This window comes from Thunnus maccoyii, chromosome 10 (assembly GCF_910596095.1).
Source record: "Thunnus maccoyii chromosome 10, fThuMac1.1, whole genome shotgun sequence".
NCBI classification, from domain to species: domain Eukaryota; kingdom Metazoa; phylum Chordata; class Actinopteri; order Scombriformes; family Scombridae; genus Thunnus; species Thunnus maccoyii.
Window position 1 is genome coordinate 2,533,058 of NC_056542.1, and position 15,658 is coordinate 2,548,715.

Consider the following 15,658-nt stretch of genomic DNA (forward strand, 5'->3'; position numbering starts at 1 on the left):
TATATACTGTTATATACTGTTATATACTGTTATACTGTTATATACTGTTAAATACTATTATATACTGTTAAATACTGTTCATACTGTTATATACTGTTAAATACTGTTATATACTGTTAAATACTGTTCATACTGTTATATACTGTTCATACTGTTATATACTGTTAAATACTGCTATATACTGTTCATACTGTTATATACTGTTAAATACTGTTCATACTGTTATATACTGTTATATACTGTTCATACTGTTATATACTGTTATACTGTTATATACTGTTATACTGTTATATACTGTTAAATACTGTTATATACTGTTAAATACTGTTCATACTGTTATATACTGTTATACTGTTATATACTGTTAAATACTGTTATATACTGTTAAATACTGTTCATACTGTTATATACTGTTAAATACTGTTCATACTGTTATATACTGTTGCTGTATTGCACATCCACTACTTACTACTGCTGGTCACTGTTCATACTGTCCATCACTTTATTGCTATTTTATCTTATTTTTTGTTCTATGTTCACCTTATTTATTGTTATTTATAGCATCGATACAGAAGTCTCAAACTTAATCTTGTTGTACTTGTACAATGACAATAAAGATATTCTATTCTAATGGCTGCAGCTCTAATGCTGATGTTAACCTTAAGCTCAAAGCACCACTGTGTTAAAGTACAGCCTCACAGAGCTGTTAACATGGCTATAAAAGGCTGAATATGTTTGCATGTGGTAAATATGTTAAAGAAGCAAAGAGGAAGTTTAAACAGTACAAATAGATACCATCAGGTCAGTAGCAGAAATGAGGTCAGCAGCCTGTGGTGTGATATAGTTTGCCACAGTATCACAGATGCAAAAAGAGGTGTTTAAAATATCCTGCTAAAGGTGTCGATGCATCAAAGCAGCTCTTATGCTCAACAGTGAAAACCTGAACTGTAAAATCCAGCAGGTGTAATGTTGTTTGTGTGTCTGTGTATAGCTGCAACTACTAATATTTTTTCTTACCGGTTAATCTGAAAATAGTGTTAATCACTTAATCAATTAAAAGTCGAAAAATAGTGAAAAAATGTCCACTGCAAGTTCCTCGAGTCTTGTTCATTTGACCAAGAGTCCCAAAAATATTTAGTTACAATAACAAAAAAAATTAGGGCCCATAGAAAGATCCTGCATCATGTCCTTCATTACTGATGCCAACGAATCAAACATCAGAACAGCTCAAAGCTCAAAGTGATGAACTGCTGAAGAGGAAACAAGCTGCAGTGAACAAGTTCACTTTGACCTTGTGTTGCTTAAATTCTGTATTACATCTATTAGTGGCTCATATCTCTTATATATTCTCTCTCTTATAACTTCTCTATCTCATATTAAATATATCAAACAGTGAGTTTTCAGTCAGCATTATTACAACATCCAGAATCCTTTTTCAGACAGTGAAAAACAGCTAAATGTCCTAATCTGAAAGAATGTGGATGCAGCAGTATATCCACACAATTCAGCATCATCAGATTAAATGATGATCTGTTAGAAAACTGTCTCTGCTTGAGATCCTTCTTCTTCATGTTTAATCTACAGCAGCTGTTTAGTTTCACTCTGTGTTTTTGACATCCTCTCTTCCGCAGTCATTTCCTGTTCACTGTTGCCGAAGGGCGTTTGGAAGCTACAGCAAGTTAAATTTAACCTCTTTGATACCACATAGAATGTAACTTAAAACCTATTTCACAGTCAAAGTATGAAAGATCAATAAAAACCATCAGGGATGATAAGGACTAGAATTATTAACCAAGTGCAATATGAGATGTCAAAATATATATATTTATTTCACAGAGTTAAAGTCATCTTTATTGGCCAACTATGTTTACACATACAAGGAATTTGACTCCTAATTTGTAGGTACAGTATATCACAATCATTCCCAATAATATAACTAATGACTCATTAATCATGACCTGGTTGTGGATACAACAACTAATTCATTCAAGGTCAGAGATCTGGAACAACAGGATTGGGGATTTTCCAGACAGGGTTTGCTAAAATCACGTAAAAAATACATTTTATAACTAACATTACTGCCTATGGCAGGTTAGAAAATATAATTAAGACCTTTGCAAATCAAATGAAAGACTTTTAAAAACAAAAATCAACTATTTTTAAGATTTTTCAAGGGCTGCAGATACTCTGTGCAGGAAACATCATCGAACAATCTGTGATTTTTATCGACATCTGCTGGATAAACCAGGAATTGCATTTTTCTCAATTAGGCCTTCTCTTCACATATGCTGACCTGGTTTGACTCGGTTTGACTCGGCGTGTCAGCTCAGCAGGGCTCCATTGGAACATGGCTGCCTGCTTGAAGGTGTGTCTTTAACTGATGACACGCTTGTCTTGTGTCGAAAAGCAGCAGGCTGTATACATTATGGCAGTGACTAGAGATCATGGCTGTAAAATGGTGGATAAACACATTTCATTTCCTACAAGTTCTTCACTTCAGTTAGTTTGTCAGTTTGAAAGCGTTTAACATGAAGCAGCAGCAGCAGGAAATGTTTTCATCAGCAGTAACATCTCCATCTCTGTCAAGAATAACTCAAACTTAAACTCATCTAACTTAAAGCAGCTCTGACACAGCTGAGAGCGAACAGGAACCAGTAAAAATAAAGCAGATATCTGAAAGTACAAACGGAAACACAGGAGAGAAACTAAACTTCAAACCACAGAGATTCAGTTTCTACAAAAGTACTGAGAGTCTCCAAACACAGCTGGTTTGAGGGGGAGAAGCGGTGAGAAGGAGGGTCATGATGGGTCGGCTGCAGCCGGCGAGACGTCAAACCGCTTGGAGGCTTGAGGTTGTTGTTATAGTTATTGTTGTTGTTGGTGTTTCTCTGTGTCTCTCCCTCTTCTTTCTTTCTCTGTCAACCCAACCAGTCGAGGCAGATGTCGTCCACCTGGAGTCCGGTTCTGTTTGAGGTTTCTTCCTGTTAAAGAAACAGGCGCGACTGTGTGTAAACTGGAAGTGGAAACGTGACATGGTTTGACTCTGTGTGACCAAAAGTGTCGATGGAAAAACCCTGAATTTGTCTCCACCTGCTGTCAACAGTGTTGGCCTACAGAGAGCAGATGTCAGTCCTTGTTTTGATTCCCATCATATTACTGCATCAAATACAGCCTGACAACTGGACTTACTGTAACTCTTTTCATGCTCTGTACTGAAGGGATCTGGTGCACCATTTCTCAGCAATGGAGGTGAAATTTGAGCTAAATGTATTATTTTCTTTATCAATTAATCTCTTGTTTTTCTAACTGATGGTTTAGTCAATAAAATATAAAAAAAAAAGTTTCATCAAACGTCCAAAATTCAAAAGATATCAGTTTAAAATAATAAGCTTTACTTTAAGTGCCCATATTTAGCATTAATGAGCAGCATATAAACAATGAATATTAATTAACACAATTTAATGTTTATAACACACTATAATGTAGTTGTAACCAGATATAATGACATTATTTTAAGTGTTCATTATTATTACAGTATTTGTCAACAATTATAACTTCTATGAAGACATATTTTATATTATTACAACAGTGTTTTACTATATTGTTTCATTATCTGTTTTTATTCAGCAGTTATGAAGTTATAACTGTTGACAAATACATTAATAAACACATCTGCTTATAACTTCATTATAGAGTTACCTAGAGTAACATTTAATAGACTGAAACCAGAGGATGTTCTGCATTTTTGCATTGATAAATGACTTCAATGATTTACTGATTGTCAAAATAACAACTGTAGATCATTTTCTCTGCAGTTGTTATTTAGTTAGTTGTTTCATACCAAAATATTAACACTTATTTCACAAATATATAAACCAGGAAATTATGCACCAAAACTCAGCAACCCTAAAAATAACAGACTGATAAATATAGAGGATTGCACTAATGTTTAACTGCTGTACCTAAACGCACGGCGTGATTTAGCCAAGTAGGACGTGATCCTGGATCAACATTGCGATCAACCAATCACAGCCCTCTGACATCATCAGTGTGCTGCTTCTGTGCTTCTCTCAAAATTTCTTTGTGGCTCCAGAGACAGCCAGAGACAGTTGTGCTTCTTTTCTTCAGAGTTAAGCTAAGTTTTCCTAATTGAATTTATCAATTTATTAATAGTCAGAAAACTGAACAAAATCCTTAACTGCATGTCTTTAATATTTAATATTTATCTCTCGATAAGAATCACAGATGTTTGTGTGAAAAAAGGAGGGAAAATGTGTGTCATCACAGATCTTTGTGTGACTCACAATGGTAAACAAGTCAAGGATAAGTCTGATGTATTTTTTATTGTTTATTTTTTTGTTACTGTCAGCATGGCCTCTATGAAAAGAGCAAAAATGAGTTTCTCTTATGAATAAGTATGGTTTAACTAGCCATCAACAGGAGTAGTTCACATCATAAGTTGTTTCCAGAAAAACTACAATGTTCGTGTTCATTTTATTGATGAATTATTCTGACCACAGCAAAATTAGGGCTCTTTTATTATCTTTACCCTTTATTGTTAGTGAACAATATACTAGCTAACCCTGTAATTTAAAATTAACTTAATTAATTTACTAAGTACAATATCAATAAATATGCAGCTTTTCTTCCTTTCATGTCATTGTAAATTAAATATCTTTGGGGATTTTTTTGTTCTGTTGGTCAGACCAAATATAAAATATGAAAACATGACTTTTGATGAATATTTGTCATTTTGTGAAGGATTTGAAAATTATTACTTTAGCGCCATCAAGTGGTGTTGCAGTGTTACAGAAATGGACGCTGCTTTACCCCTTTATGAAGTGATCCTGTGTAATTGAAACTGCAATTTTTAGCTTCATTAAAGATAGAAATATACATAGAAAAATATTACCAGTATATTACATAATTATGTGAAATAATATTGAAACATTTTTAAAATGTTTATGGTTAATGGCTGAGCTGTCAATATGTTTTAATAGATTAGAATGTAAATCACTTAAGTTCAGGCTAAAAATGTAAATAAAGAAATATATGCGTACAGTGGAAAATGTCAGAGGTAGGCTATAACACAGGGATGTCCTTTGTTGCCCTTCATCTTCTTAGCTTTAAAATGCTTTTCAAAAAAGGATGAAAAAGGATTTTTAAATAACTGAATGTATGTTACGTATAAGTATATATTGGTTTTATATGTTACGGATAAAAAAGAATAGAAACAAGACTAAATTTACAATAGGTCACATATCCCTCTCTCCCCTTTTTCAATCTGCCTCTCAGTAACAAATAGTTAACTCAATTAATAATTCAATGAAGCAATAAAGTAAAAAAAACTCTGATGCAGGTTGTAAACTGTACATGCTATAGAACATGATTAACATATCAGTGACCCTCCAGGATGCCGTCTGAATTAAGACTTAAAACAAGTTGCAGTATGAAGATGACACACAGAAAAGTCCAATATACATATACACAGATTACAAAAGATTTTTTATACAATTAATGCTGCAGTATCAACAAAGTAAAGTCTGCTGTGCATAACTAAAAATACACATGATGCAAAGTTAACAAAGTGCTGTTATATGTGACGAGTTATGATCTTCTCTCCACTGTAACCGTACGTCTGGTGTCTTATAAGTCCATGTGATCCCGGTACTTATATGTGCATGACACAAAAATAACTAACTAAAAAATAACTAACTAGCTTATTTTGAATCCACACTGCCATGTTATCATCAGCATACTAATATGTCAAGGAAAAAGTCAAGAGATCACCAAAGTCAGTTCATTGTCTGGGAACCTTGAATGTCTGCATAATTTGAATATGTAAAATATATGTGTATATGTATCTGTATGAATGGCTAAAAACAGATTTCTGGGACATGCCTCGAACAGCAGGCACACCTAAAAGTGATCATTGTGATTGTTTGAATGTTAATATGAACGATGACTAATCAAGTCTTTTCTTCTATTTAAGCTGTTTCACTTACAAGCCTCACTGAGGAGCCCTCACCCCACACTCTGAAAACTGGGTAGAGCGGTTTGGTGAATTTGGTGTGGAAGGTGTGCAGGTGTGTCAGTGATCCTCCAGTAGACACTCTGTAGAAGGACAGCATGCCAGCCTCCCAGTCCAGATACACCGCCAGTCTGTGAGAACTTGCCAGAGGGACATGAAGGACGATGCTCTTGTAGTTATGATGTACTCGGTAGCCAGGAGCAGAGCAGTGCAGACCCCAGGATATCTCATTGTATCCCATCACACAGTCTTGGTCTGGACCTTTGCGACGGATGTCCTTGTAGGTCACTCCGATCCCAGCCCAGTTCCCCTCCCACTCCACCTCCCAGTAGCAGCGGCCCTTCAGGCCCTGTTGGAACAGGACTTGGAACGAGAAGTTGAACCTGTCTGGGTGGTCAGGATACGGCTGCTCCTCTTGGCCCTGGCTAACTTTTCGGTTCCCGTCAGAGAGGATGAGGAGTTTGTGGGCTGTGTTTGGATCCATTGTGAGCTCACATGCATCTGATGGCAGGAAGAAGTCAAGCAGTTAGACATTTATACTGACAGTTTATACCACCGCCACTGAAAATACTTACTACTCAATGGCTGGCAGGCATCCATGCATCAGGAAACATCAAACATAGCTCCAGTCAACAATGTAATCACTGTTTAAATCAGTGCTTGAGGTATTTTAAACTGCAGGTATCCATCACTACAGTACTAATGCTTCATGTTCTGTTAATTCACTGGTAAAACTAACATAACCATGGATTAAACTGATAGGAAATGCTTAAAAACATGATGAATATTTAAAAACAGCCTCATTTTTCTGAGGAAAATTGCTTCATGTGTTAAGACAAAGCAGCAGCAACCACATCTTGAGGCCGAAGTACCTTTAAGTGCCACCGATGGCTGTAGGATGCTCCAACTGACTCCCATTCAAAATGCCTCAATTTCTCTCAAAAAATACTAAGTCAATCATTTTGGTGTCAATCTCTAAGTTCAGACCTTATAATAAGTGTGCTGTTGGTCATTTTGGAAATTATTTCTCTGTTAATAAGATTTAAAGACTTACAGTATAGTCAGTGGTGGAAGAGGTGTTCAGATCTTTTACATAAGTAAAATTACCAGTACAGCAATGTAAAAATACTGCATTACAAGTAAAAGTCCTGTATGAAAACTCCTACTTAAGTAAAAGTACAACAGATTTTTGACAAATAGAAAATCCAAACTTACATTGTTTCAGTCCTCTTTTAAACCAGTGTTCTGCATTGTGGTTGACTCTGTGGAGCAGATAGAAACATGATGATTAAAGCTTCTCTGAAGGTTTTTCAAACTTCTTAATTTGACCCATGAAAACATCACAGCAGTAAAAAACAACACTAAACACTACAGTTGAGGCTGAAGGCATTCGCTTTTGGAGATATTTAGTCATAAATCAAAGTACTGGACAAGTGGAAATTTTGACTTGATGATGGTGAACCAGATTTCATGGCAATTCATCCAATAGTTGATGGTGGTGCTAGCATAAAAAAAAAATCAGTGGTTCATCATAATCAGTAGGATACATCCTCTGGGAACAATGAATGTCTATACAAATGCATGAATGCCAATCCATTTAATAGTTGTTGAGATATTTCACAGGATAAGTGAAGACTTTTGCCTGTTGGTGGCGGTAAAGAGAAAGTCAGAGGATCACCAAGGTTATTTTTGAATGTTTTCTCTGAGGATCATGAATGTCTGTACAAAATTTCATCTTAATCCATCCAATACTTGTTCAGAGAGCAGTCTAGATCAAAGTGGTGGACCGACTGACTGGCTGAAAACAACCATCAAACTGTTTTCTTTACCTCAGTTTGGTAAATTCACATCGTCCTTCCTCCAGAGCTTCAGAGATGAGCTTCACTCCACTTTCTCCAAGGTGATTGTAGCTCAGGTCAAGCTCTCTCAGGTGGGACGGGTTGGACTTCACAGCCGAGGCCAAGAAACCACAACCTTTCTCTGTGATGTTACAGAACGACAACCTGTGACAGAGTGACAGAATCCACCTTTAACAGCTGGTTGTTACTCTTCATAACTATTAAAGTTGCATTAATAGTTGCTTGAAATGATACCTGATGGTTTCCAGTTTACAGCCCGCATTTCCCAGTCCGGTGCAGAGCAGTTGAACTCCTGAGTCTCTGATGTCGTTGTCAATCAGGTCGAGCTCTCTGAGAGGTGATGAAGTACTCAGGATTGAAGCCAGGTTCTCACAGCATCTCTGGGTGAGACTGCATCGGTTCAGCCTGAAGGGACAAACAATGCAAAATGACGAAATCAAATGCAAAGATACAAAAAACTACCACATTAAAATGATCACATAGCTGAATAACACCTGTCAAAAACTGAACATTATAAGCTTTACAATGGCCACACTTTTTTCAGGGTTCTTGTATTGGATTGTATTACACTGTCAAGTCTTCATTGTCATTCTTTATTATTTTGCACATTAATAGTAAAATGTGGTAGAGAGTATAAAAGTCAACCAGTAAATGTATATGAGATATTGAAAACTTGGTTGTTGTGTCAAAACAAAAAGTCAAATGTTGTCGTGTCTCATACTAAAACTTTAAGCAAAAGTAAAGTAAATTATTGAAAAAAGAATCTGAATGACACACTTTTGCTTTTTGTATCAAGTTTGCTGTACTTTTTATTTTTTGTTTCTGTTCAAGTTTTATGTAGTCGAACACAACCACCTTTAGATTGAGTGAAAAAGTATTGCAAGAAAGAACTGCACTAGTGCAAGACAAAGAGTCTACAGCCCCGTCAGCAGCTCTGTACTTAATCTCAGAATCTTTCAAATAAATGATTGTAGTGGAGATATGAGTGAGCAGCATTCCCATTTTTTCTTTGACATCTGTCTGGAAGTCATCATCTCACAAGAACAGGTGTGTTTTCCTTCAGTTCAACATGATGATGCTTTGTAGGTAATGTTTACCTGGTTACTTTCATAGTTAAGTGTGTTAGCATGCTGTCATTTACTAAGTAGCACTAAAAACAAAGTGATGAAACCTAATGAGAATGTCATTAGTTTTGCAGGTTTTTTTGTCATACACCAACATATTGGACAAATGAAATTGGATAAAGTTATCCTGTGGGGAACATGAATGTCAATTTGGACAAAATTTCAGTCAACCAAATAGTTTGTTCTCATAAAGGTGCTAGATGAAAAGTCAGAGGATCACCAAAGTCATTGGATTCATCCTTTGGAGACTTTGGAAATCTACAAACTTTCATGCTAATGAACACATATTTGCTGAGCTATTTCAGTTTGGGCCAAAGTGGTGGTACTGCTGCTACTACAATGAAACCTTTTTGTTAGCCAAATCCAGGGTTCTTGTACCATGACTTTCAAAACATAGTCTAAAATGTGGTTAGTATACTGTAGAGTCTGTCTGTAGTTGCACTGAGTCGTCAGATTTTTGAAGACTTCAAAAATCTTTGTTCAGTCACATTTTTGTCAGTTGCAGCTTTGACTCACCTCAGCGTCTTCAGTCTGCAGTGTCGGCTCTTCAGTCCGGTGCAGAGAAGTTCAATTCCTGAGTCTTGTAAGTTGTTGTCACTAAGGTTTAAATGATTCAGCTCATTAGAGTTTGAGCTGAGAGTGGAGGACAGCTCCTTACAGCAGTCTGCAGTGAGATTACAATCATTCAACCTGATAAACAGAAAGACAAAGTCAATTTGTTATTTAAATTTGCAACCTCAATGGATGATTATTAAAAATAAAACTGTGAATGATGAGAGAGACTTGCATTGCTGATTCGGATGCTTTGATGGCTGGTAGGAGCTTCTGAAGGCCTTCCTCTGTTCTGGAGTATTTCTTGAGCTGGATCTCCTCTGGCTTCTCTGGTGAGGTCAGCAACACAAAGACCAGAGCTGCCCACTGAGCTGCAGAGCACTCGTCCATCACTGAGTCTCGGTCTGACTCCATGTAGCTCTGGATCTCCTCCACCAGAGAGTGGTCGTTCAGCTCATTCAGACAGTGGAAGAGATTGATGTACTTCTCTGGATGATGAGTCTGACTGATTCTCTCCTTGATGTACTTGATGGTTTCCTCATGACTTTGGGAGTCGCAGGTTTCTACCTGTATCTTCACGTCTCTGAGCAGAGCCTGACTGGAATCCAGAGAGAGTCCGAGGAGGAAACGCAGGAAGAGATCGAGGTGGCCGTTGTTGCTTTGTAAAGCTCTGTCCACTGCAGCTTTGTGCAGTTCAGATACAGGCTTTTTTTGGGTCATTTGTTCAGAGCTGATCATCAGGTTTACACCAGACACCTTATACATCACATGGACATACAAAGCTGCTAGAAACTCTTGAACTGACAGATGTACAAAGCAGAAGACTTTTTGCTGCATGCAGAACTCTTCCCTGAAGACTTGAGTGAACACTCCTGAGTACACAGATGCTTCTTTGACATCAATTCCACAGTCTCTGAGATCCTCCTCATAGAAGATCAGGTTGCCTTTCTCCAGCTGCTGGAAGGCCAACTTCCCAAGGGACATGATCACCTTGTTATTCCCCTGGGAGTCCAGTTCTTGCTCCTCGCCGTACTTGACATGCTTCTTTGTGGTCTGATGAGCCAGAAAGTGGATGTACATCTGAGTCAAAGTCTTTGGCATTTTTCCTCCACTTGCTTTGGCACACATGTTTCCCAGGACAATAGAAGAAATCCAGCAAAACACCGGCACGTGGCACATGATGTAGAGACTTCTTGCTGACCTTATGTTTGCAATTACTCTTTTAGCCAAGTTTTCATCTTCAATTTTCTTGTGGAAGTACTGCTCCTTCTGTAGGTTGTTGAAGCCTCGTATCTCAGTCACCCGGTTAACATACTGTGGAGGGATGCAGCTGGCGGCAGCAGGTCGGGTAGTTATCCACAGACTGGCTTCTGGTAGCAGGTTACCTGCAATTAGGTTTGTCAGCAGGACATCTACTGAGGCTGCTTGTGTAGCATCACAACATCTCTCATTTCCCTCAAAATCCAGAGGGAGTCTGCACTCATCGAGACCATCCAATATGAACAGAACTTTGTAAATTTTCAGGTCTTTGACTCCAGATTCTTTCAGGTTTGGAGAGAGGTTACACAGGAGCTCCATCAAGCTTTGTTTCTCATTTTTTGACAAATTCAGCTCCCTAAAAGGAACTGAAAACAGGAGCTGGATGTCTTGATTGGCCTTCCCCTCTGACCAGTCCAGCATGAACTTCTGAGTCAGCACTGTTTTGCCGATGCCTGCTATCCCCATGGTGAGCACCGTTCTGATTGGTGTTTCTTGTTTGGGTAAAGGCTTGAAGATCTCCTCGCACTTGATCAGAATTTCCGAAGATTTCCGTCTGTTGAACGCGGTCTCAATTTGTCTCACTTCATGTTCATTGTTGATCCCTCCACTGCCCTCCTCTCTCAGGTAGATCTTTGTGTAAATCTTTCTGAAAGGCACAGGCCATTGCTCTGCACTTATCTCTTCCAACAAGTTCTCATTTTTTGTCTTCACAGAAGATTTTAGTTTCTGTTGGTACATTCCTAGTTCTCCATAATGACCTAACAGCACAGAAATGTGTAACATCAATAATAAGACCAAACTGTTATGTTCCCATAACTCTCCTTATAACTCCTAAACTTGCCTGAGAATCATTATAATTTTAAGTTTTCTTCAGTATCAAAGTAATCCAGTGATAGTTGTCTGTACATACATGGCTACACTGAAAACAGGAGTTGCTAATAGCTAATTTGGCATACTTTTACTGAGGACGATTTGAAAAAAAAAAAAACCTTGCTCAACCCAAATTCAAATTCAAATATTAGCCCGCAAAGACGTTCAGGATATTGGCATGCAAAGTGCATCTAAGGGTGACAGGGACTCAGTCATGAGTTGGACCAATTGAAATTTTGGCCTGTTGGTCGTATTCATTGAAAAAAAAAAGGATAATTAAAATGTTTATTATTCATCTTCTGGGAACGATGAATGGGAGCACCAAATTTCATGAAAATTTATCTGAGAGGTGTGAAGATGTTTCATACTGGACCAAAGTTAATAAATGGATGAATTGGTACAAAAACTTAATGTATTACATTTATTGAACATCAGCTGTTCTAGTAAGATAACATGAAGTCTCTTACTTTTCTCAAGTGTGTGAGCATGTTCATCCTCATTCATCTTCCTCAAAACATGGAGGGCAATCTTCAGAGCAGCCTCACTTGTTTCATCATCAAACTCAACCAGTGGATCAGGGAGTTTGTCCTCCTGCTCGTCTTCCTTAAACAGTCCTTTGTGTTTTGTAAAAAGGACCTTCTTATGTTGTTTCACAGCTTGCTTTAGAAAGGCCACAGCTTCGGATTCAAATACCTGACAAATACAGTGTTTTTTACTAAGCTATAAGATTTTTTATACATACATTATATTCCCCGAGGGAACGTGTTACACAACACTGTTTTATTTTGGAATTATGTTAATGCAATGACACTAGACATAGCTACCCTTATGACTTAGAAAAATGTAATAATAAACAAAAAATTATTCATTCTGTATTTTTAATGTATTATTAGTTCATTGATAAATACAGTATTGCCCACCTCCAGTGTGTCTGGGCTCTGCTGAAAGCTCGATGCCATCTGGCTGCTGAAAAAAGCATATAGTCCTCATAGTAACATAACATTTTCAAATCAAGTAGACTGTCTTGTCAGATGCGGTAAATTTTCTACCTACTCCACTATGAAATCAATCGAATTCATCTTTATCCTATTAGTCAACACATAACTATGAATATTAAAACTGTAATTATTCTTGGTACAATTCATCACGTCTCCCTACATGTCCAACATTAATCCGCTATTTTATGAATTTAGATTTCCCATTCCAATATATATCAAATAGTTAAAGATATGAGAGTAATACATCCCTACAGATTATTATTACCAATATAATAAAACTTAATATTAAAACCTTTTCATTCTCATTTCAGTATGACGGCCAGTGGTATAAAATCTTGCTCTTTGCAATCATAACCATCTAACAGCATTGATAATCTTACCTTGTTCCTGAAGCTCTGTGTTCACTGCTTAAGTCTGGAGGATATTCTCTGGAGCGATCACTCTTAGCAGACATAGAACTGATTATTGAAGACGTTGTTCTACTCTCAGATTTCCTCATCTTCTTGACTTCAGCAGCTCTGAAGTAGATCAGTAACAATGTAGATTACAACCAATGTTTTGGCAGCACTGAATACAACCACAATCTGATACAGTTTTGCTGTAAAATAAATACATAATATCACATCAACACACCGTTGTTGGTGCTGAAAAATGCAACTACTCAGTATAAAGTCTAGTAAAGAGACTTTATACTGCATTATAAATTTCTCAAAGAACATCAGTACAAAGTCAAGAGGTTGTGATATGTAGCATAACAAACTGGTGAAGCTGTAAACAGATGTAACTGACAGCTACAGACAGTCTGTTACTCTGCTGAGATTCAGTTTGTTAAACCTAAACAGAAAAATCATATTTCCATCATGTTTTCCATCATTTGCGCTTTGACTGCAGCTCTTTTAATGACATCATGTCGTTGTGTCCTCTTCTTCTGCAATGGTTTAATGGTACTGACTGCATCATCTCCTAATATTCACACAACAGTAGTAGGTGGAAATGTACACTATATTGAATTTACTTTTCCAGATTTTCTGGTAGTTTGGTTAAAATTTTGCACTACATTTGAATGGAAACTGGATACTGAAATGCCAAACTTGAATTTTAAGAATTACACACTCTGGAAATGGTTTTGTAAAAGCTCAGTATCTATGGGGAGAAAAAAATGCCAATTTAGTCTGGACAGAGGGCTGAAACACTGGGAGAAATATGCATTCATAAATTTATCCAGGTTTGTGTGGATATTCTCGCCAACACCAGGCTTTAGACATGATCAAACAACATGTCCAATAATATGGGGCGGCTGTGGCTCAGGAGGTAGAGCGGGTTGTCCACTAATTGGAAGATCGGTGGTTCAATTCCTGGCTCCTCTAGTCCGCATGGCGATGTGTCCTTGGGCAAGACACTTAACCCCATGAATGATTAGATCCTCTGAAATCTGATAAACCCACTGTTCACTACTTGCTGCAGCAAACAGACACAGTTAAGAGATCAACTGGTGAAGAAAGTGAGACATGAAGCAGTTAAAGAGACTTAAACTTACATTTATCAGGCAGAAACAGGAATGATGATAATGTTGCTTTACGTCTGCAGGATGTGGAAGTCAGATGTTTGGAAATAACGTGGCCACCTGCAGAGCTCTTCCTGTTTGAACAAACAGTTACATTCATATCTGGATTTCCTTATTTTTTATCCTACAGTGACTTTTTCCACTGAATGTGATGGATATACCTGTCTTTGTTTCCTCTTGTTTGGCTCTTTCGGCTTGGCTTCTTTCCTCACTGGCACACACACATTTAGTTTTATTAATGCTCGTCTTTTATCATGACATATTGATTGTACAAAGTAATAAATAACCACGACCACCTGGACACCTTTTCAGACTTAATGTGCTGACCAGGAGCAACCAAACAAGCAGTGGTGGTAATATGCAGCATCAAAGACATACAGTTGGCTCTTTTCCAGAGTGTTTGACTCACATTATGTGTCATGTAAGTGACCACTTTCAGAGCTAAAGGGAGAGTGTCTTAAACTAAGGCTGCAACTAATGATTATTTTCATTATTGATTAATCTGCGGATTATTTTCTCGATTAATCATGTCTACAAAATACTGAAAAATGCCCGTTATAATTTCCCAGAGTCAAAGGTGACGTCTTCATATGTCTTTTTTAGTTTGACCAACAGTCCCAAAGACAATCAGTCTAACAAAGAAAACATCAAATCATCACATATGAGAAGCTAAAACCAGCATATATTTGGCATTTTTGCAGTGCACCTGTCCTACAACATGCCAAATAATGAGAATGAAATATAAAATTAAAAAGCTGTACAGAACAGAACATTGCACTTACTTTTGTGAAGACTGCAGAGTACATTGACATACTGTCAGATGCTGTGAGAAGAATAAGAAACCTGTGGAAGCAAGTAAACATGAGAGGAGAGGTGGTCATATGGTGAAACACAAAATAAAGGAGTGCTCATGTGAAATACTCAAGTACCTCAGAAAAACAGTGATGTAAACTGTAAATGTACTAAGTGACTTTCCACCACTGTATATTTAGTATTACAGCAGAGCAGGTGGGTGCACCAGCATTTACAAACATTTAGCTTGCAGCCTCATACTGTCATTATTAATCACTTACAATAATTAATAATTATTATGAATCTATTGGTATTTATCACAGATCATATTCAATCTATAATATTAATTTCACCAGAATCTAAAGTGATTTCCACTCATCCTTCATTATGGGACAGAGTCAGACCTGAATGCACTTCTTGAGTTTAATGTTTAAATCTGCTGCATCAAGTTTAAAGTTTAAGAGCTATGTATATAAACTAATGACGTAATTAATAAATTAATGAATTCGTTTTTTAATTAACACATTTACATCAGCAATTTTCTGCCAGCATTCCTCTCTCGCCTTAATTGCAGCGACAGCGTTGCTTTTTGCTTATTATGTATATTA

General features: G+C 37.1%; 1 protein-coding gene across 1 annotated transcript in view; it reads right to left on the reverse strand.

Moving 5' to 3' along the window:
• LOC121905115 (NACHT, LRR and PYD domains-containing protein 3-like) overlaps nucleotides 1-15,658 on the reverse strand; it is a 37,520-nt gene that overhangs the window by 21,229 nt on the left and 633 nt on the right. Inside the window, exons 2-9 of the mRNA XM_042423114.1 lie at nucleotides 15,041-15,101; nucleotides 14,420-14,469; nucleotides 14,232-14,332; nucleotides 13,075-13,212; nucleotides 12,617-12,662; nucleotides 12,164-12,389; nucleotides 9,802-11,584; nucleotides 9,531-9,704 (exon numbers count right to left, since the gene is read on the reverse strand). Coding sequence (XP_042279048.1) covers nucleotides 9,531-9,704; nucleotides 9,802-11,584; nucleotides 12,164-12,389; nucleotides 12,617-12,662; nucleotides 13,075-13,193 — 2,348 coding nt within the window. The 5' untranslated portion in view covers nucleotides 13,194-13,212; nucleotides 14,232-14,332; nucleotides 14,420-14,469; nucleotides 15,041-15,101. The remainder of the gene's footprint in view (nucleotides 1-9,530; nucleotides 9,705-9,801; nucleotides 11,585-12,163; nucleotides 12,390-12,616; nucleotides 12,663-13,074; nucleotides 13,213-14,231; nucleotides 14,333-14,419; nucleotides 14,470-15,040; nucleotides 15,102-15,658) is intronic.